We start from the raw sequence: 24268 nt of genomic DNA on the forward strand, positions 1-24268 counted from the left end.
GGGAACTGTCCAGTCTATTCCTTACTGGAACTCTAAGTTGTTCTTCTAACTTCAGGTACAATATGCTTCAGTGGTCCATTCATTTTCTTTCCTACAAGAAATTTATATTACTCAAGTGAACTGTGAAGCTTGGTGCCAGTATTTATTTATGAGGCTGCTTAAATTCAGATTACAAAATAATTTGCAATTCTGAGTAAAATAGACTAGTTTCTCTTACTCACATTTTCACAGAACCTCTCTTACCTAGGAAGAGCATGTATTTGTCTTAGCAACCTAATGCACCTTATTAAAGCACTGTACAGATATACCTATATATGTTATAGTACACATCGAGTTACATTCACTTACACATTTCCAGTTTGATACAAAGAAATAAGAAATTTTCACAAGTACTAAGAAAGGGGAAAAAAAATCTCATTCTAACGAATCAAAATTTGTTACCTAAAAAAAACCAACACTAAACCAGATACACATCAAAACAGCATTATTATTGATGCTCTAACATTACCCCTCTAACGGTTCACTATGCCCTGAAAAAGTAGGGAAGCGCTTCTGGAAAGCATAGATAGCTCAATTAAATCTACTGAAATATCATAATTTTTATGCAGCATTATAGCTTTTTTTGATTATGGAAAGTACAGTTCAGCACAAAAAATGTTCAGTGTGTTTCTAAAAAAGGTGAAATATTTTTAAAAACAAATAATTTAAAAGAACAGTTAGCTGCAGAAACAGATTCTCTTTTTTTTAATTTTACATTGAGCCCTGCTTTTTTAACTCATGAATAGAAATTCTTAAATATGAAAGTTAAACCTAGTCTGATTTATTTCCATGTCTAGACTGACGGAAATCTCGGGAAGCTTTCATAAAAGCTAAAAAAATTCTGCAGCCAATTACCGCTACAGATATGACAGAGTCGGAAATTATTCATATACTCCAGAGCTTGAAACCACAAAATCCCCAGCAAATTTTACAGGGTAGAAGACAAGTAGTCATTAAATTTCCACTTCATTCACACCCCTGTACAGTATAAAAAATAATACAGAAACCTCCAAGATGTGACTAGCCATATGACCTGCCAGCATTTTATCCTTCACTGATGAGAAATGAGAAAGATAAGGCTGTATTTCATGTAAAAAAACTTAGAAAATTTATAGCTATAGAATTTGGGTTATTATAGCTCAGATATAATTTGCTTTTCATTAAAATAATCTTTAACTATGCTTTTTAAAATAAGAACTTACAGCTACAGGGACTCTCACAATCGTGACATCAGACTATTTTCCTCATTAAAATATTAAATGATTAACAAGCTCAAGTACTGGGGAATGGGAAAAAAATTGGTAATTTCCTCAGTTAAGAAACACTGACATTCCTTTAGGATGAAGCTCAGAATTTTTTCTTCCTCATTAGCACTTGCTGGCTTACCGAGTGCTTCTCCATAGTGTAGCACAATTGCAGGGCAGAGGATCACTCTCTCTTACCATGGTGTTACCAACCACAGTATTTGGGATGTAGCACAGCTGGATGAAACAAAGTTTCTTCACAGACTACGATGCTAAAAATAGCAACTCATTTTCTTCTAATAGTCATAGCCAAGACACAGAATTTCTTTTTCTTTCGCTTGATCACATCCTTTAAGATCTCTTGTAGCTTACCTTGGCTATTTTTCTCTCTTGGTTGAGCTTTGAGAACCATCACATAGACACCCTCTCAATTGTTTGCTTTCTTCCAGGACAGCATGACAGTTCTACAAAAGCAGCTTTAAGACCTAGTGAAAATACAAAGGAAAACAAGAAGGAGAAAAGATTATTGTGTATAATTGGAATTTCTACACCATCTGTGCTGAGGACTGCATAGGCTCTGCTGAATCAAGCAGAAGATGTAGAGTGTACCCGGTGAAGCACTGAGGTTAACTATTATCAGTCATCTCTGAAGGCTTTTCTACCTGAAGTGGCTTGAAGTAGGACAGGTTATAAAACAGATACAACATATGAAAAATGAAGACTTGTGATGTTGGGTTTTTTTCATCTTCATTTGGGTTTTTCTTGTTTGATTTTTAGATTGGTTTTTATTTTTAATTTTCATTTTGTCTCATCCAATTCCCAAATGATTGCTGTACAAGGAGGAACAAGGGGCAGGGATTTAACTTCTCTTTAAGTGAGGCTTCTAACCAACTTCTATTCAAGTTGTACATTCAAAAACTTGCCTCCTTGGTATCCATGTTTCTCTGTACCTCTATTTAAATTATAAATCACCCACTCAGCAACGCATAGCATATACTCCACTGCATTAGTTCGTAGTTCCAGGCTTGACCAGCATGGTCTAGAAAGCAAAGAAGCTGTCCTGACCTCCTCCTAGGGCCTGGGCCAGGAAAAAAAAACTTATTCCTTCAGCATATAACCTCTTGTCTTTGTTGCGGGTAGCAATTGTCTTGCAGGCCTGGAAAAGGGCATATCTATGAAGTCCTTGCAAATCTGGGATCTGTGCTCGCAATGGATGTAATTGTCCTATCTTATATGACCACTGATATTTCATCCATACAAAAAATTACTACAGACCAAGGACAAGGAAGAACAGCATTTTTATTACTAACTTTTACTGATAAGTCCATAGCTCTGTTAGATGCAACATTTCAGGTAGAAAGGTTTTTTGAAAGTTAACAACTCTGCTTTGATTTCATGGCAACGATAGTCTTTAGAAACCATTAAAGATGAAGAGAGCAAATTGTATCAGACAGTTTTTATGCTGTTTCTTCAAAAATTAGAGTCCACGCCAGGATTTGTGAGAATGACAGAGGTAAGGTTTTCTATCACATAAAAAAAAAAGTCTTACCTCTGACCAATTTTTTCAATAATAGCTACGATTTTGATGCACTTCTACCTTAAAAAAATATGTAAGTGTGACCTGTCACTTGAAAACAGGGTTGGGAAAAGAGATGAGGAAGAGAAAACTAATAGCCCACATACTGCTGTTTTAGTCATCTTCTAAGAACTCCATCAGCTACAAAGTACATGAGCTTTACCACTTTAAAAAATTGACTACCTTTAAAATGACCGAATTCCCAGAAAAACAGATAAGAGAGCGTAAATCAGACTAGAAGCCTTTTAGAACAATTTCTTTTCAGATGAAGGGAAAGCTGAAAGGCTGCATAAACGGTATTTCACCTAAGTTACAACATGATAATCAAGAAAAGGTATTGATTTTCTATGCAATAAAATCCAATTGTCAAGGACAGAAAGGACTGCATTCCCCAGGCTGAGGCAAGGTGTGCCTGGCTATCTAAAGTCATTGCATCTGGCATCTCCAGCAGATGGGGAATGGGAAGTTATCCATTATGTTCTGAGGTCATATTTGCTGTTTCTGAGGAAGTCTAAGGACTGCTGGCCATTCTGGATTGTGGGGACAATCAGGATAAGAGGAGTGAATATCAAAAGAATGTCCTCAGTGCTATGCAATGCTATTTGGCTGAGGTCACCTAAGCCCTGCTCTTTTCACATTAAAAAAAATGTTTAAAAAATCAAAACCCAAGTTTGATCCACAGACTGGAAAAGCAAACATATTCCCTCTGACTTAAGAGGTTTTGAAAGCCTGTGGTAGTCACTGCCACTGGTGAGTGGTGTGAGGTTTGAACAAGCCAAGGCTTATGATCATGGCTAATGACAACAACACCTTAATGATCCCTAGATTTTCTGTTGCTACTGAAACTCAGTTACTGAGACTTATCTAAAAGTAATCGGTATAAAAATACAAAGAGCCCTTCTTGTTTCTTCCATAGGACTACACCCTGACCATGTACTTTCAGCAGTCCTGGAGGGATAAAAGGCTCTCCTATTCTGGAATACCTTTGAACCTAACTCTGGACAACAGAGTGGCCGACCAGCTCTGGGTGCCGGACACATATTTCCAGAATGACAAGAAATCATTTGTCCATGGGGTGACAGTGAAAAACCGAATGATTCGACTCCATCCAGATGGGACAGTCCTTTATGGCCTACGGTACGTTGGGTTTTTTAATCAGCTACATTACTGTCCTGGCAGAAGTGCAGGTAGTACCAATGTCACTTTCCTCTCCTTTTTCCCAGTTTCTCAGTGTATGAGTCAGCACATACTTCATCTAGATGACCACATCACACCCAAGAATTTTCCACAGAGCATCAACACTATCTTTAATAACTATATCCATAACTAACAAAGTCTAATGCCTCTTTTTTTTTTCAGCTCTTCTGAGTATATTTAAACTACTAAAAGAGTTCTTTATTATGGTTATCACTTGGTAATCAATCACAGTTTAGACCATCACTTACTTCCTTCTAAAATTTCTCCAACAGCTCTTTAGGACAATGTGAAATTAAAATTTGGAGTCATCTGAAGAAATCTGACCAACATTTGGTAGGGAATAAAAAGAAGATATTTGTAAGTTTGAGTTAATTATTTAAATATTGTCTATATGTCTGAGTATAGGTTTATAACTGCCTCTTCACACCACAACTGCTTCTTCATACAGTGCAACCCATATTCATCCCTGTAGATAAAACTATATTCTGAAGTTTGAACAGGCACAGTCTGATTATAAGGTACACAGATGTGAAATTAAAACTATGCCAAGCTATTTGTTATGTTGAGAATTTTGCAGAGCCTGAGTAGGGCTTTATTGCATTATTTTTGAAGTTAAGGTAGCTTTGCTTGGAAATAACATTGTCTGTCTGAAAGAACCTTTGATCACTCTTGTCATTCAACAATAAAAATAATGTCTGGGGAATATAAACCTGAAAGCATAGTTCAGTTAATCAGAAAAAGTTATAAAGCATAAAACTTAGTTGAAATACCTCAAAAATGTACCTAAGATAGAATTAGAAAAAAAACCCAAACTGCTGCAGCAGTTCAAAATGAAAATAATATTTGGGAAAGTATAACTTAGAGCTTACTGAAAAGAGAAATTTGAAATTACCTTTTAGCCTATAAAAACATAACCTTTTAAAACACAGCACTACCCATGCAGAGAAAGCCTTCCAACCTATCAATTCAAGCTTCTCAAGAAACAAGAAATTATTTAAAAATTATTATTTTGGATAATCATGAGTTTGCTTTTGAACCTATCAGATTCCCAGGCAGTGCATCAGTTGCTATCAAGAACCACACAGTTTAATACAGCTAGATCTGTTCTGGTACAGAAAAACTGCTATTTCAGTTGTGAAAAAGAAAACAAGGGACCCGTGAGGAATTAGTTGTTCAACTAAAGGATGTCATTAACATCTGCTAAACAGAGCATTTGAAAAATACATCTTTCCCATTGCCTTCAGACCTCCTACAGTTCCTTTCAATCAAATTGACTCCTACAGGACAGTTACCATGAGAGGAATTTTTGGCCTGATAGCTTTTCAAAATATTTCTCCTTTTTTTCTTTTTTTTTCCTTTAAGGCCAGGAAGTAAATTTATTTAGATTCTAGAATTTGCAAAGTGGCAAGAATGTGCATTAGAGGCAAGCACTCCCTCACAGGCAGTTGTATATACAATATAAACTACACCTTGAAATGTATGCCATGCATATGCTTCCACACACACACTGTACATTGGATATCAATAACAGTCTTCTGCAGAAACAGCAAAAGAGGCTGTGACACATCTGGTGAACCTGCTGCAAGTCCTCTCATGTGTTTCATCCACAAAGCAGCAGCATGGCCAAGAAGCTGTGACCTTGCCCATGCTTGTCCTCTCAGAGGTGATCAGGCAAACCTCCAGTGCAGCAGCAAAGATGGTCAGCTTCACATAACAAGGTTGCTAGTTCATATGATCGAATAACCACTCACATTTGAATAGTTAAGCAACAGTTCTGCAACCCTGCAACAGCTGCAGTTCTGCACGTTAATACCCCAGCCAATATCTATCACTTCTTGTGGTAGGAAATCCAAACAGAAAAACCAAAACAAAAAAGGCAGAAAACCCCACACTAATATAAAGGGTAACCTACATCCCACACGCTTGCAGTTCGGTACTATGCAATTCCCTTCTCCTCCCTTACCCCTGCCTCATGCCCTTAACATACACTGCCACACGAGCAACTCTGAGTCTCCCAGATTTCTGGGCTTCCCCACCTTCTCACCCAGGTTTCTGGGCTTCTCCACCTTCTCACCCCAGAGAAGGCAGCACGGTCTCAGGATACAGCAGGGCCAAGTGTCGCTCGGTGTGCCCGTATCCACTGACGGCATTGTCGTCACCAACCACATGCATAAAAAAAGTGCTGAGCTGTCAGGTCTTTTTCACAGGTTGAGCTGGTGTGCCATGTTTTCTCCGGGGACAAGGCAGCTCTTTAGATGCATCTGGTGAGTAGACTTTGGCCTGTAGTTACCACACATATAGTGTCCCCATCCCACAAGAGGGATCTGATCAAAGACAAAACTAGCAAATGAGCAGGAGAAAAAATGATGTTAAGAAACATTAAAACTATTTTCATATGACTTATTGCTTTAAACTTACATTAGTGGTCACTTTCCTCATGGTAATAAATATGCTTCTGTGAGCCTATAGTTACCTTTAGATCATACGAACATCAATTTTTTCATTTGCTAGATGACACATATGCCTCATAAGAAATAAAACATGAGAAAACACTACAGAAAATGTTTTTAGGTAAAATTCAGCATTGCCCGTTAGAAATTTGAGCACAACTCCGATCTTAGTCTCACAAGTAGAAAAGAGACCGTGTAGCATATTAACTTGCACTTAGTTTCTGTGCAGTAGGGAGAGGGAGGACAGTATCACCAAACTTCTCATAGGTTGTGACGTGTGAGTTTCATTTTCCTTGCTGAAGACAGATCATTGGCCAGGCATGACTTGAATAAGAAAGACAACACCGATTACACTGCAGACCAGGGTCTGAGTTCCCAACAAATTAGACAGGGTTTTAACCCATCCCTCAAGGATGATTTAAATGCTTCCTTTTCCTCATGCCTCCTATTCCCCAAACAACTTTTCTATTTTTGGTTGAGTTAATGTTTCTGTTCAGGCTCAGATATGAAATTATACTGGTTTCTTTAAAAAGAAATTGGAACAATCATAGCAGTTCTAAATAACCTGCTTTGTTTGCATCCATGTACACAGCAGTTTGTCATTGATGCAATGTTCAGTCTCAACAGAGTTGAGGAAAAATAAACCAAGGTTAGTCATTTGGCTCTTAAGATGAATAAACAACAGAAACATGCACATAATACACTGGACTGGTTTTAGATCATGTAACAAAGCATTATCACTTCAGTATGCCTCCATTATAGTATTATTTCTATGATGAACTGAACAACCCCTTTAGCTACTTTTTCCAGTAACTTTCAGCTGCCATGTCCCCACAGTTTAAAAAATGATATATGCTATAAACTTGTGCAGACACAAAATACTCCTAAACCTTCTGCCCTCTAAAATTGTGCATTGCTGTTTTGTCTCTTGCTGCAAATTCTACTTCTGTTAATTGTTCGTAGTAGTGAAACATATATAACCTTACTAATCAAATAACTCCTTCATCCTTTTACCCAAGCAACCACACACACAAACACGTTTAACTCCATGTTATTATTTCCACTGAATTCCATTTCAAATATGTCAGGGAAGTTGAGTGTCACTGTTAATTATTATGTACCTGAAGTGTGTGATTCTTCAGTTTCTGTCAAGTACTCCCACCAGCAGCTATTATCATTTTCTGTGGTGTAGACACCTGCTTCCTAAGAGAAAAAAAAAATTCTCTTTGAGTCAATGTGCAAACCTGCAGCACTGTGAGGATGGTGTATGAGACAGTTCTAGCCTGGTCCCAGTACAGCTGGTAAAATACTGAATACTATTTTATTTATTTATACCTAATTTTTCCCCCCATTTTTAGTGAGTGATTGGATCCCATTAGCTCTAACCCTTTTGGCATTAGCAGTGTCTCCCATTACTTTTATTGCCTATTCAGGCAAGATCCTCCAGAAGTCTCTCCTGAATCTCTAGATTCTCAAACCAACACATGCTGTTGCTTCTTTTGCTTCTCGTTTCTCACCCTTTTCCAAGTAAGATGCTAGACATGTAATCTGTCTTTGAGATATTTAAGAAAACATTAATAATTTATTGTACTGAATTCTATGTTCAAATTCTTATGTCATGATGTCAAGAACGGAAGCTCTGATTTAAATCATCCTTTCCTAGTATTTTATGACACCTCTTAATTCTTCTCAAATTTTCACTAGCAGAACAATGACACCTTGTTGCTTTGGAGACATCTGTTCTTTTATCATGACATTGCCTCGAAATAAACAGCAGAATTTCATCTGGTGTGCTGGAAGAAGCATATCCTTGAAAAGTATTAGTTGTTAAGAAGCATAACATACCTTCAGTAATACCTTTACACAGATTTCTCTCCCTTGTGATATTCAGACACCAACATGATTCCATTAGAGCAAGTCTTTATTTCAAGGCAGGGAGACTGAGCATATCATGACAAGATGTGAAGCTCTGGCTTGGAGCGTTGAAAACTTCTGGTTTCAGTGAGACCACCATCTTTAAACTGCTACCGCAGAGGATGCAACTTTGCTAGACTCTGCTGCGACTGCAAGAGGACAAGGGGAAAAATGATCTTTGCCTTCAATGTAAGGACTTATTTCACCACTTCTTACACAAGTAAAATCTTCTGTGATGCAAACTCTGAATCCACCTACGTCCAACCAATTCACAAATGCGAATCGACTGATGCAACATTGGGTTTACCAACCACTTATTCGTGCAATATCCATGGGAGCCCATCTAGCATATCATAGAGGTGGAATACAAAAAAGCTATATTTAATTGCTAAATGTTTAGGTTTTAAATATAATCTTAAAAGTGAATTTTAGTGGGAACTTCCCTTCTTGACTGCATCTATTTTGGTGATATAGCGGTGAATGTTACTAAAGAAATTAACTAGACCCGTGTTTACATCTTTTATTACAAGGAATCTTAATAGTTTGTGGGTTGCTTTTGCATTGCCATAATTTGGGGCTATGGAGTTTTGGTTTTCCTCTAAACGCCTTCAGAAATTTTCTTAAAGAGTCAGTTATTGAGTCCTTTTGAGGACAACCCATCATGTCAACAAGTAACCCACTTACACTGGTACTCAATAGATTGTCCTACTTGTGTTATTAAACAGCTCCAGCCAAAAAAAATACTGCGGTTTATTCTAAATGATAAAAAAACATGTCATCTAACTGAAATGAAAAGCTACACTTGTTTCACTTCATAAAAATACAGAACAAACTATAAAGAGTTATTTTATTAGATGATAGTTTTGAAAATGCTAAAAAATATTTCCTCCATGTATCAATGGCAAAAGATTTAGCCGTGAGCATTTTAAGACTCAGCCAATCTGGGACTTCCTTCATATTTTTAAAACCTAAAGATATACAAGAATTGCAAAAATAAGTCAATCAGTTATTCACCATTTCTTCCACCTCTCAGAACATTTCAGTCTCAGAGGGTCAGTTTTCAGGATTCACAGTCAATGAAGACACTCTCAGTGTATAGCCCTTAGGAAGGGGTAGGGATTAGTGGGGACATTCACATGCACACTGTGGGTGCCTGTTCAGCCTGTCACAGGTCACACTTTATCTGCTGCAAACTTTCTTCCAACAGGCCTTTCAACAAGCATATGTGCCTGTTGGGCAATCAGCACGACCCCTTATCACAGGCAATGCACTGCTAGGAGCATTTCTTCAACTCGGAAGGGAAAAAAGGGAAGAAGAGGACACGGCAAATTGATCCTGAGGCAGAAGGATTGTCTTTGTCCCTCCAGCTGCTTGCAGACTGTTTGAATTGTCTGTGTCACTCTGTGAATCCTGTTGTCATCTCCTCTTCCTGGTCTGTAACCCAGTCCTTGGCCATAACATAGCTGGTGTAAGATGATCACAGAATCATAGAATTTTTTAGGGTGGAAAAGATCTTCGAGATCATCAAGTCCAACCATTAACCTGATATTGACAAGTCTAGCACTAAACCATGTCCCTAAATGCCACATCTATATGTCTTTTAAATACCTCCCAGGATGGTGGCTCCACCATTTCCCTGGGCAGTCTGTTCCAATGACTGACCATCACCCTTTCAGTGAAGAAAATCTTCCTAATATCCAATCTAAACCACCTCTGAGACAGCTTGAGGTCCTTTCCTCTTATCCCATCATTTGTTACTAGAGATCAACTCCCCACACCTGGCTACAACCTCCTCTCAGGTAGTTGTAGAGGGCAGTAAGGTCCCCCTTGAGCCTCCTTTTCTCCAGGCTAAACAACCCCAGCTCCCTCAGCCGCTCCTCATAAGACTGGTGCTCCAGACCCTTCACCAGCTTCATTGGACGCACTCCAGCACCTCAATGCCTTTCCTGTAGTGAGGGGCCCAGAACTGGATGAAGGATTCAAGGTATGGCCTCATCAGTGCCGAGTAGTGGGGGACAATTGCTGCCCTAGTCCCCCAGCCACGCTATTTCTGATACAGTCCAGGATGCCATTGGCCTTCTTGGCCCCCAGGCACACTGCTGGCTTGTACCCAGCCAGATGTCAGCCAGCACCCCAGGTCCTTTTCCAGTGGACAGCTCTCCAGCCACTCTTCCCCCAGCCTGTAGCGCTACCTGGGGTTGTTGTGGCCCAAGTGCAGGACCCGACACTTGGCACTGTTGTACCTCATCCAGTTGGCCTCAGCCCATCAATCCAACTTGTCCAGATCCCTCTGCAGAACCTTCCTACCCTTCAGCAGTTCAGCATTCCTGCCCAACTTGGTGTCATCTGCAAACTGACTGAGGGTGCACTCGATCCCCTCATCCAGATCATCAGTAAAGATCTTAAGCAGGACTGGCCCCAGTGTTGAACCCTGGGAAACACCACTCATGGTCAGTTGCCAATTGGATGTAACTCCATTCACCACCACTCTCTGGGCCTGGCCATACAGACAGTTATTTACCCAGTGAACAGTGCACCTGTCCAAGCCATGAGCAGACAGTTTCTCCAGGAGAATGGTGTTAGAGAGATTGTCAAAGGCTTTTAATAATGTCCAAGAAGACAACACCTGCAGCCTTTCCCTCATCCACTACATGAGTTACCTTGTCATAGAAGGAGGTAAAGATATGCCTTTCATAAAGTCACATGGCTGGGCCTGATCTCATGGTTGTCCTACACATGTTATGACACGCAAGATCTGCTCCATGACCTTCCCTGGCATTAAAGTCAGGCTAACAGGTCTTTAGTTCCCCAGAACTTCTTTAAGGCCCTTCTTGTAAAAGAGTGAGCAATGACCAGTACCAAAACTGGGAGAAAGCAGTTGGCACCAGCACTCAGAAGACAGCATGTATGGCCAAAATACAGATGCATTTGTTAACCAGGCTGTAGCTGTAGGAGGAGCTACTCCTTACTCTTGGCAGTTACCAGATGGAAAAAGATACCGATGTGTACTTACACTTTCTCACATTTGAACAAGGACTCCTCCAGTCTGCACATTTGTAAAGTAAAAACAGACAATGTCTATATTTGCCCAACAGCTGCAGCACCATCAATATGTTGCCATAAGCTGAAATGCATTTTCAGGATTGTTCTTACCATCTGTAAAACTGGATAATTTTACACAGGTCACTTCCCACACATTGCAGTTAGTTTGATAGAGATTGATAGAGATTGCAAAGGGGTTTATATAATACATTTTGAGAAAAAAAAAATCACCTCAATACAGCTATGGTCTGCAATTTACTGCATGAAGCACAACAGCACTCAAGCAAGCATTGGCATACCAAGATATAACTTATTTTTCACACAGAAGCTGACGTATTTGCTTGTCTAAATACTGCTGAAAGCACAAGAAGGCAGTACAGGTGTATTCTGTCTCACAGCTCCATGCAAGAACCACAAAGAAACACCAGGGAATGAGATGCTCTCAGCATCACTCATTTTCAGTGAATGGGTGAGCAAATCTAACTGAAGAACAGCTACATGCTCTAGTTTAGAGGAAAAGATGTGGAACAGAATAGGAGAATCCTGCAGAAATTGTATTTGCTCGCTTTGTTTTTCAGACACAAAGTGATGTGTAGTTATATTCAGCCGCCAAACAAAAAAATAGCAAGAATAAGGGAACTGTAAGCAAGTACTCCTAAGTTAGTGAAAAACAACAACTGCATTATGCTAGTTCAAGAAAAATGTACTTTTTGATAATTTTTTTAAATTAGTATCTCCTCCCCGGGCTGGGTGTCCACTGAAACCATCTAACTTGCTAGCAGCAGGTAAGATGGCAGTAGCAGCACAAAGCTGTGCTTCACCACTGGACCTCCTGCATTTCAAAAACGTTTTTCAGATCCAGACAGACTTTTCTCCAGCTTAGATGCTGAAACCCACATTTGTACTCCCCACCAGCTTAGTTGCACAATCCTCTCCAGAAACAAACACTTCTCCCTAAACCTGCCTCCTCCAGTTCCTCCCAAGATTCTTCATGCTGAGCCTGAAGTTTCTTATTCTCCTACATAATGTACAAAGATGGAAAAAGACAGAGGGCTACAGAATGATAAATATGATAAATCAGTGGGAGACCAGCACATTTAGTCCATTTGCCACATGAAGCTCATTTCATCATTGTTTTACTTCTCTGGTATTTAGTTGGGCATTGGTGGGAAACTATATACTATGTTGCTCTGTATTTGACCCTAGAGGCTGCTCAACTGCTTAACACCAGGGCTGGAAATCCAAGAGACAACTGCAGTTCAGGCACCTCTGCTCTGGAGCAGCTGAATTTGTAACCTTTTTGCCACATCCGTATAATGCTGTCTAAACAGTGAAATACAATCTTGTTACTACTTTACTCACACATTTATTATAGAGAATGTAACATATCAATTAACGCAGAGTTTTATAATTTCTTTAACATCATTTCATGAAGAATACCTGAGACTGAGATCATCGTAGTAATTTATAACTGAAAGCACACAGCTGAAACTGAGAAATTTAAGACAAAAGTGAGTACAACACTTAAAATTTGTGGGGCATCATTTATGTAGACCTTTATTACTGCAGGTAAGTTAGAAAACCTGCAGCTGCTTATGGGCTTCTATGGGTAGACCAAAAATACTGCTTCTAAAACATGGAGGTTTTATTCAACATCAAGCACAAAATGGAGCTGGCAGGCTCGATAAATTTAAGTGGCAAATTGGTGGTTAATAAATAGCACAAATGGAAAAGGAAGACTGAAAACATCAAGACCAAGGAAGAAAGTAAGGGTCTTCTCCAGCTGCCAGGGCCAAGTAAGTCCCAGGTATAACTCAGAGACAGCCTTACTGACTTCCTTTAGCACAAATAGCTTCAGAAACAGCCAGGGTGAATCCACTGGCTGTCCATCCCAAAAAGAGGTGCTTTCCTCTCTTGGGATGAAAGGAGAGGATGCACGAACTGAAATCCCTTCAGTGGCACACACAGCAAACCTCCCCACTCTTACTCCCAATATAGAGCAAATATGGCAGAAACATGCAGCTCTGTAGGGAGCAACTATTCATAAACTCCATGTACTGAGTTATCAAATAATTACCTGTATTTGATTTGGAACTTTTTCCTCCAGTTTCACCCAATTTTATATTTATTCCATGTCACATAATTTTTTTTTTAATACATACCTTAGGGAAGATGGGGAAATGCTTCAGGTTGAATTCATCTCTCTAGAGAGTGTATAAAAGAAAAACAACAAACATGCAAGTACTCAGCTTTAAATATGTGAGCAGTGGCTCTTATAATCAGTAGTTAAGTACATAAGCATTCTGGTGGAGTCACAACTAGCTTCACAGGCTTGAATTTCAGCACAAGCTTTAGATACTGTAATTGATTGCAGTTATCAAGTACAGCACTTTGAAGAAGTAAATAAGCATTTTGTAGAGCAAAGCCCACTAGGCTTTTTTCAAAGACCACTTAATTCAAGCAGATTCTAGATCAAACTCAGATTACTGGAATGATATGTCAACTATTTAAGTATAGTAATATTTTTTAGAAACTATTTAACCTCATTAATACCATCAAAAGAACAATTAAAAAATAATTAGACAAAATTTTAAAAATGTTTCATTTTAAAGCTGAGAGACACTGCAGAGTATGGATTACATTATCTCATCACACCTTGTCATCTTGGTATAAATTGGTTTTCTTATTCTCTATTTTACAGACTGCATTCTGCCTACTAAATTTGAGCAAGTCCTCCCTTTCTGCCATATTAGAAGTGCAAATGCCTTCCAATACTTTGAAATTATTACTCTACCACTGTCAACCTAGCCTGCATCAAAATTGCACTTCTGAATGTAAAGGTCTTCAACTTATTTATTTTTAACTATGTATAACTTTTAAAAGAACTCCAATCACACTAAATCTCATCTCTAGTGTGTATAAGTAATGCTGTCATAGTTGGCCCAAACACATTTGGAGACAAAAATCAAGTAAAAAAAAAATTAATGGCAGAGATTAGCACTGGAGTACTTTTGATCAAGAGGAATTTCAAATAAATTTATATAAACACTCTAAGAATCACTTAATCCAATAATAGTTTGGGCATTTTTACAAGTATTTCCTTCTTTACTTGCTTTGAGCAAGTAGGTGTCAGATGAGAAAGGAACTGTTGTGTATTTATTATCTCAGTTTTCTCCTCTCACAAACTCTAAAAGTTCAGACGCAGAGATATCTTATAATTGAGTGACCAGAAAGAAAACCTTCACAAGCTTTTCACAACTGAGCTATGTAATTCCTATTGTATCAGTGTGACCAGTTAGATACACACTCTTGCAGCAGCACATATTTAATCTGCATCTTCTGGAAGTTACTGCTTCAATTTGCATAATGTCATAATATTTGCTTTCTCCCTGAAATACTAGATTTTTAACACACTTCTTGTTGCTTATACTTTACAAAGAACACCAAATGGGCATATACAGTTACAACACTTACTTGTATTTTTGAAAGAAATAGGCAAAAGTGTTTCAAAAAACTACTGCAATTTAATTTATAGCGCTGGAATATATTGTTAGCAGTACAGATTATTTAGTATATGTTTTTATATAATGCTATATGCAGGTACATAACAACATAGATCTATACCGAATCCTAATATGTTAACATACTTTTAGTACATTTCATATCACAATACATTTGGTATGTACCACAGTGTGTGTGTTTTCCAGGTCCTGAAGTTCCTTAAAAAGCCACTTAAAAAGCTTAATAAAAAGCACTTCCCTTTAATAATAAAAATTTTAAAGGGACAGTAATTAAAGCTGTGCTTTGCTGCAGGTTTCCAACTTACATACAATTAATTTTGAGCACGCTGAGAACAATTAATATTGAAGGACGAAATGTGAGTTCTTAGCTGCTCAAAGCCAACCTCTCATTTAATACTGATGTTGATTCATGACATCAGTGAAAACCAAGAATCAGAGGGGCGTGGGATGAGGGATCAATCTGTACCATTTCTGTGCAACAAAAGTATCAGGCAGGTAAATTAAGGTCCTAGGGGAGGCAACAAATATTTTACCAGACCTGCACCAAACTGATGAATCCACTAGGATCCAAAAGAGGGAAGAGTCTTAATTTAGATGTTCTCTCTAAGAGACAAGCACTTTCCTAATGAACACTACCTGAAAGCTGCTGAAATCCTGAACAGATGCTGGGACAGCTCGTTCGCTAACAACATAATAGTGAAGAAGGAAAATTAATAAAAGATGTCAGGTTGTGGGTGCTGCTGTTCTCAGAAACATGCCCTTGCTCACGTAACTCACAGCCCTCAGGCCGTGTCTGCTCTGTGCCACGGCATGCAGAAGGTTGGCTGGTGCCATATGAAGTGTTTAAGGATATCAATATCAAGAGCAACCCTGCATTGCTTAATTCCCTAAGACAATCAAATACAGTGTTTATAAGTAATTTTAAAACCGATTAAAAACCATTTTCTGATGACAATGCAAAGATGCAAATAATAATGCATTAAAAATGTTTTAAGCCAATGTATTTTTAACATTCACTCTTGTATAAATATCTCCATTTAAAAAGTGGATTGGCCTTTATTCTCAAAAATCATTGGCCAAGTTTAGAAGTAGTTGCAAGAGAATTCACAATCCAGATAATAACCAAGTCCTTAAGTGTAATAAACTGTAAATATTAGTTTTAAAATAAAATTATTAAATATAAAAATTAATTAATTATAGTAGAAAACACAATAGTGCATTCCTCTATTTGGCACTTCTGCTATAGTACCAACATATATGGTGTTATAACTCTAGGGCCAAAATGACCTCATTTTAAGAGGCAAAATATTTGACAACTAGAATGTTTTAATTTTTAAAGCCATTAATATGGTAAGATTACCAAGTATTGCCACAGCATTGGTAATACAAATCCACCTTAAACTGCCAGTCTGACCTCATTTTGTTAGACTGAGAAGTCTGCCTGAGCAGACAGGAGGAGGTAGGCACTTCAAATACGATTTATGTAGTTATATTACAAATATAATTAGACACGTTCTTTCAAGGAAGAATCTAGAAATATCAGAAGTCCTGGAATTACTCGGAGCCTAAAGCAAGTGTCAAAAGTGTGGACAAAGGAACCTGTAATTCACTCAGCAATTAAACCTATAGTAGGTAAATTTACATGGAAGTCACCTACACAGGAGTCTGAGCTGACAGTAAACTATTCCTCAACCTCTGGGTAAATCATGAGGCAGCAACATCAGCTGCAGCTCCCCCAGCCTGGATACAGCGTTGTCTACACCCCGAGTGGTTGGTTTCACCTCAGCTGAGGTACGTGCTCACAAGTCAGAGTAACACAGCAGTCACGATCTCCACCCCTGGTACCAAACAACATGTCCCAGTGATAGAGACATTGGCTCCAATTCTTGAAATTTCATTAGAAAAGCAAACAACAAACTCCCAAATACAATAACAACAGAAAACAAACACACAACACACCCCCCCCCAAACTATTAAATAAAACAGAAACACACTGAAAAACCACGCAAAGGTCCTTTCTAGAGTCAGGTCAGTAAGAATATACATTTCTTGCACTTAGTTTCTTCTTGGAAAAACAGCTAAAAACAAGTCAAAACAAGTACAAATTATTTGTGCTTACTGATTGCAAAACTGTGTGTTTCTCATATGTGAAAAGCGTCCAGTTCTTAATATTCACAAAAAATGCCAAAGAGAAATTTTTCCAAGCCATGTGCATGACAATAGGCTTAGTTCAACAAGACACCAGCCATCCAAGGAGCTATATATACACCCCCTTATACTACCATCAGGCAGAGGAGTTTATAATCTGAGAAGATAAGTTACATACAAAGGGTGAACTGACATCTCCCATGCATCATGGCACAAGCAGAAGGAATTTGGGGAAGTTTAAACCCCTTGGCACTTCTCAGGCCTGAGAAATTTAACTATCTGATACTCCCATGCATGCTGCTGATGTCTCTTTTAGCGGAGTCTCTCTAGCCACCTCTGAGAGCGTGGCCACAAGAGACTGCAAATGCAGCATTTTTCATAGTCTGTAGATAGATGGATTTGTAAGCTATGTGAGACAGTGTGATCAAATGGCTATATTGGAACCATAAATCTGTTTCCAGTCTTGTCCTATTATATTTGTGTAAATTGAGAACCTGGAAAGTAAATCTGTTCTGGAAATCTTGGTATTTTGAGGTTTATTAACACATGTGAGATGTTTCAAATTTGTTCTCAGATTTGCTGGTAAGCCTTTTTACAAACAAATCATATCTCTTAAGGCTATCGATTTTTTAGTAAAACAAGAGACAATATTTAACAGTTTTTAAAAGGCCTGACAGTTATCCAAGTGAATCACCCATCTATCTTCAATGCTGTGTTTATTAGTTTTAGTATCTTCTGATCAAGGGACAGAAAGAAAAAGTTGCACAGAATTTATTGGTAAGGATTTAGTTCAAACAATGTCTTAACACATGTCCCATTACTTTCTTCTCTCAGAAAACATCTGTGTAACACACCTTTGGAGTCCAGTAAAAAAAAAAATCTCAATTTCTCTTTTTATTGGTCCTAAAATATTCTACAAGAAATATTTAACTATCTGAGTAAATGATTCTGAAGAAATATTTTTGACTAATCTCTAGTCAGACTTTTTGGAAATAGGGCGAGGGGAGAGAATTGTCAGATTGCTTCCTGAGAAAATTCCATTGATCTCAGCTGGCATAATTTCAAATACAGTTGGCTGTTGGTTTACTTGTCTCCAGTTGTTGAGACTGAAAGAAGTAAATGAAAAAGCTATAAAATTAGCACTTTTTTTTTTTTGGCAGGATTCTAACATGTTATAGCAATATTTCATTTTTTTAGTTATTTCTTTACATGAGACTAATAATTCTGCTCTTAACACAATTAATGCTGCCTCTTCTTGATATAGGCTATAAATTTAACTGATTTGCAGAAAATTACTAAAGTGCATAAGGATTCCAAGTTCTCTCTCTGGGTTGTTAGGTGGAGTTAAGCCTAAACTGGCACAAGACCAATATCAGCCAGATTTTTTAAATATCTAAGGTAAAAATTTGAACTTTTCACCATCTAGCTTTGGATCCAAGGAAAAGCAATTCCTACTGAAACAGTTCAAGATGAGCCAGAGGAGTTCACCGTCTAAAATCTGCTTTAACTAAAAGGCTTAAAAAAACCAAACAAACAAAAACCAGCAACAACAACAAAACCTACAGTAAGATAACTCAAATTCTAGGAAGTTTTAAAATATATGCTGTTATCCAAGTGTGGGCACCAAGTGTGCATTAAGACTGCTAAAGATTTCTGTTATCTGGGAGCCCCCTGCTGGGACTCTACCTTGAGAAAACAAAACAAAAGGGTTTTGTTTTGAAGGTGTGTCACACAGATGTTTCAATAATATTTAATTATGCAATATATGGCATATGATCACCTTAGAGTCACTGAATGCTTAATTTCTCATCAGCAAATTACTACAAATGAGAAAAATAAGTATTTTTTCTCTGCATAACAAATGCATGTGCTTAGTATTAGTTAAATACTTAAAATTCTCTAAAATATCCCTAGTTCCGGGAAATGCATGAAGATTCAAATGGACAGCCTGTGTGCTAGATAGAAAGGATCCAAACTGGTGAATTATCTTTGTGGTTATCATTAAAGAAGCTATAAGCAGAAATCAGTTTATTCAGTTTGAATAACACAGACCAAAAAAAAAAAAAAACTTACAAAAAAAACTTACAAGAACAGCCCAGACATTAAAACATTTCAGGACTGCAGAAAAAAAAAGTAAAATATCAAAAATAATCTTTGTCTTTTGTGGAAAAATAGTATTTTTATTTCACCACCTGATTTAACTGAAAAAATATGGAAAAGTTTTCAGGCAAGTTTTCCGGCACACAAGCTCATCTTTAGATCTAACCAAAGCAACAGATTTCAGATTAAGTACATGTTAGAACAATTGCTCTGAACTCACAGATCATCAGTATTTTCTTTCCTGAAAAACTCATCTGAAATATTTCAGCTTTATTCTACCAGGTACAGCTGGCCATTCAGAGCGCTGTGCAATTAAACCACCTGGGGTTGTAAAGAGCAGCCTTTTCCACAGGCATTTTGTACCAATATGATTTCACTCTTCTGGTTATGAACAATACAGCCATAAAGCTTAGTCTCCAGATTAATATTTGAGGATATTTTGTAGGTCTCCCTATAATCAGGAAATGTTTTCTCAATGGCAATGAAAGTTTCTGTCTTTTATGAGCATTGAGGTGATGACTGCTTGATATATATGTATAAACTTTCATTCACTAGTGATCTTTTATTCCATTTTTAATTCCCTTTTTCTATTATTTCTTAATGGCAAAATGTCAGGTTTATGTTTAAGATGCCAGTGAAAATATCAAAGCATTTTCTTGGAAAAAAAAATCAAAGGCCTGCATGCTCACAAGATTATAAGTAAATCTGCCTGAATACTGCACAGCGCTGTGTTTCTTTTTCATGAGGAATAACTCAATCTTCTGCTATACTCAGTCACCCGTAGAAAATTTTATCAGTATAAGCAAATTATTTGCTAAATTGGAGAGCTGTTAGCATACTCAAAGAGATGGTCCTGACCATAGCAAGAGGAGTTAAAAGATCAAAGGGAAAAAAACTTATCATAGTTCTTCTCACTATGCCAGTTATGCACTTACTTTGTGTAAAGGTAACGAGAAGTAAAATGTATATGTAAATATTCCTCCTTCTAAAGCAGCTTTAAATTAGACTCAGGAAGAATGCATGAAACTAGTAGAAGCTGCAGTATATAACATTTAAAATATAACATTTCCAAACCCATTTTTAGACCCCTCTATTATAAAAGTTACAGACTCCTTCCTTCAATAAAAAATAAGGTGTCCATTCAAGGAAAAGAAATCATTTTGTGAAACCACTGGGTAACCTATGGTATTTGAACACAGTGTGATAGCTCCTTATAGTGAACCCTTTGCAGCTTTTAAGAGAAGGCAAAAAAAGGTCAAGCCACATTAGGCCTCTTCACCCAAGGAACTCTTGCCCTCTCAGACAATTCTGAAAGAGCAAAAAAGGGGCTGAACCTGGAGTGTAAATCTTTCCCCATACAATATGAGGAGCAGGTGAGGTCACTTGTTCTGTTCAGCCTGGAGGAGACTGAGGGGAGATCTCATTGCAGTCTGCAACTTCCTCATGAGGTTCTCTGTGGTGACCACTGACAGGTCCCAAGGTAATGGCCTGGAGTTGTGTCAGGGGAGGTTTAGGTCGGATATTAGAAAAAGGTTCTTCACCCAGAGGGTAGTTGGATGCTGGAACAGGCTGCCCAGGGAAGTGGTAACAGAACCAAGTCTGTCTGAATTCAAGAAGCATTAGGACAATGCTCTCAGGCTCATGATGTGACTCTTGGGGTGTCCTGCATAGGGCTGGAGTTGGATTTGATGATCCTTATGGGTCCCTTCCAACTCAGCATATTCTGTCATTCTGTGATTCTGTGATTACACATTCCTTTTGCATCTTGATCTGCTAGGTGTCGTGGTTTAAGAAATGCTACTCCACCATTCAATGCCCTCACCGAGACTCTCCCAAACCATACTCCACTCACTCACTCCCATCTTCCGCTCTCCCTTCCCACTCCAGCAGGATGACTTACATCATCACAACATTTCAGGGAAGAACTTCTGAACTGTGAAATCCAGTAGAAAATACAACACAGTAGTCAAGCAGCAATGCCTTACTGTATTTCTCTCTTGTCCTAGGAGAAAAAAAAAAGGAAAATTACACAACCACCTCTTGGTACTCAAGAAGCCATGCAACACAGAAAGCTTATGACAAAATAACACGAAGAATTAAAAACCATAAACAACCTGATTTTATATGAAAATTCTCCTTAATGACTCAGATGACATGAGCAGAAAAGTTTGTTTGTATGAGTTTCAATCTTATTTCAGTATTTTAACACTATGGTAAAGAGCATCTCTGTCATCTAAGAAGATTTTTACTTGTTCTGTCCTCATGAGCATTGTATAAATAAAGGCACAGTAACATTAAAAAGAATCTCTCATACTGTGCTCTTAAAGCTAAAGATAGAAGAAATGGGCACAACAGCAGATACTGACTGTGAGGAATTATACGTCAACTAATTGTAGAAATCAAATGCAGTTATGTTGCTAGGAGAGAACAAATGTCTGCAGAGTCCAAGCTTGCAGAATATTAAAGATCACATAAGCACAGAATATTTTGAGTTGAAAGGGACCCAGAATGATCATCAAAGTCCAACTCCTGGCCCTGCACAGGACAGTGACAAGAATCACACTGTGTGCCTGAGAGTGTTGTCACAATTCTTCTTGAACTCAGACAAGTTTGGTGCTGTGAGATTACTCAAGGCAGAAGAAAAAAGGTGACAAGAAGGCCTGATAGGTCAACACGAAAACCTAAGCCAGGAAACTCTCAAAATATGTAAATATCTGTTCTGATATATAAGAAGCTGAGGAAAACAAGTCTTGTCCTCATTCTGCTCATGGCTTTTGTTCATAAAACTTGCTCATTTATTTTTCTTTCATCAAGGCTTTGAGTCTCTCTGCTCACAGAACCAATAGCCAGTACATCTGCACATTCACATAACATCCAGATTCCTCACTTTCCACAAGTGCACACCACCATTCAGAACATGTCTAACCTTCATGATTTAAGTGAAAGTCAAGCATTGTCTAGCCAGCCTTTCTATGAGAATACTCTAAATGCAGTTCTACAATCAAAAGTAATGTGTGAAGAAGTACCAAGAGATTTCATTCATACACCTTCTTGGATTTCAGATATTAAAACCTGCCAGCTCTATAAGTTGGAAAGTATCAAAAAGTATGACTGTACTGCATAACGAGGCATGGAGTGGGCAACCTGAACTTTAAGTACTTAGTTGGACCTCTTACTCTCCTACTTCAACAGGTCCACCTTTCTGGCTGTCATGTATTGCATCCATTTGAAAAATGTTCTGTGTCAAGAAGAAATTAGAATGGCTAATGGATTTTGAGTAGGACCAGGCAATTTTTCTATGAAGCTTTTAAAATCAATGTATGTTTTGAAATTGAAAAAAAATGGCAAAAAAAGCAAATAGGCAAAATAAAGTCCTCCAAGATATCACAGGGAAAGCATTTATACAAGTGTAAACATGCACCCTTCCTTATATTATGAACTATATATTTAATTCCCAAATAATATATATTTAATTACCGAAATAACACTGTATAAGAAGTATGCATGTTCTGTTTATGAAGTGACAGATGTTGTGGATTCAAGATGCTACACATCAGTCTGCTGGATCACTGGTGCACACAGTGTTCGGTGAATATAAGAACACACTAAGTATCATTGTGTAAAAGTAAAGAGAAATTGTATTTTTGATATAAAGAAGGTCTAAACCCAAATAAAATAGTATAAAGCATCAACATTGGAGCAAGTTGTTCTTACCTCTTAAGATATAAGTATAGTTAAAAAATTAAATATACATATTCTACTTTAGAACTGCTTACAATTTTTGTACCTTTTTGTTCCCCATAAGACATTTTTGGTATGCAGAACTGCTACCCACCTTGTAAAACAGTTACCACTACCGAAAGACACAAACAGTGAAAATATTCCCCTCTCAACACATCCAATTACAAAATATCCACCCCCTACCCGTTCGAAGTTATCAATACTGGTTTAGTTAACAGACGTTTTAAGATAAAAATATCTCATTGGCACAAACAACGATTTTCTTTTCAAAGCTCTGAGCGGCTCAGATGAAATCTGCATATGACTCATCTGTGTTGGCAGCCAGGAGACACTGGATGCTCTAAGTACAACTAAGGAACTCACTGTCTCGTGCTCACTCTCTTCTCCATCTTATGCAAACCCAGCTGAAGAACTGGATGAAAAGGACAAGCTCATATAAAATGTGCACACAGAGAAGTGCACATATGTGTAGATATGTTATCTCCTAATCCACGTCGTGCTGATTTAAGGTCTCTCCCAGTGTCCTCCAAGTTAACCATGACCATTTCTCTTCTAGAGACTACAGCTCTCTTATAGATGCTAGCAAAGGTTGATTTGCTGAACACTTCCTAATCTATTTTAGTCACTATGAACTAGTTACCACATTACCCAACTTAACTACCAGTCAACAAAAACATGTTCACAAAGACTATTTAAGTTAGTAGCTCTGCTGATAGACAGTAATAGATTTTAGTTTCCATGGAAGAAAGAATAAACTCGAGGATGGTAACCTATTCGTGTAGTGCTGATGAACCTGGGAAAGGGCATATGTCTGCCTAACAAGGACAGAGAATTTTTTCTCACAGCAGAAGAGGCATTTACAGGAGACATACTTGTCCAGAAAGGAGTAAGCACTGTTAGGGAAAAGTGCTGTGTAAGCCACAGGACAATATTGCCCCAGAGGCAAAGGAGTACACATCATCCATAAAACAATTCAGGTGCCAAATTAGAGGGTTAACTATCAGAAAAACATTGTTCCCCAAAAACTTCCTATTTAGTAGTTTGCCCTACTACTCCCAAGTATTTTAAGACACGTTAATCAGGTTCTGAAAGAAACATCATGAGGCAGTACTTGCAGTAGTATGAATGACAACCCAAAGGTCCTTCCCTTCCCACTATGTCTCAACTCATTTTCTAATTAAAAGGAATGTCAGGGTATAATTTTTATTTCTATAATGTTTTAACTGACTCAACAGCAAAATTCAGAGAAAAATAAGAGGTAAGAACAACAAAAAAGCTGTACTGGCATAACAAACA

General features: G+C 37.9%; 1 protein-coding gene across 1 annotated transcript in view; it reads left to right on the forward strand.

Moving 5' to 3' along the window:
* The window catches only part of GABRB1 (gamma-aminobutyric acid type A receptor beta1 subunit), a 116584-nt gene that overhangs the window by 50748 nt on the left and 41568 nt on the right, over positions 1-24268 (forward strand). Inside the window, exon 2 of the mRNA XM_018068837.2 lies at positions 3776-3996. Coding sequence (XP_017924326.1) covers positions 3776-3996 — 221 coding nt within the window. The remainder of the gene's footprint in view (positions 1-3775; positions 3997-24268) is intronic.

This window comes from Manacus vitellinus, unplaced genomic scaffold, assembly GCF_001715985.3.
Source record: "Manacus vitellinus isolate BGI_N305 unplaced genomic scaffold, ASM171598v3 scaffold_0_pilon, whole genome shotgun sequence".
Classification (NCBI taxonomy): Eukaryota; Metazoa; Chordata; class Aves; order Passeriformes; family Pipridae; genus Manacus; species Manacus vitellinus.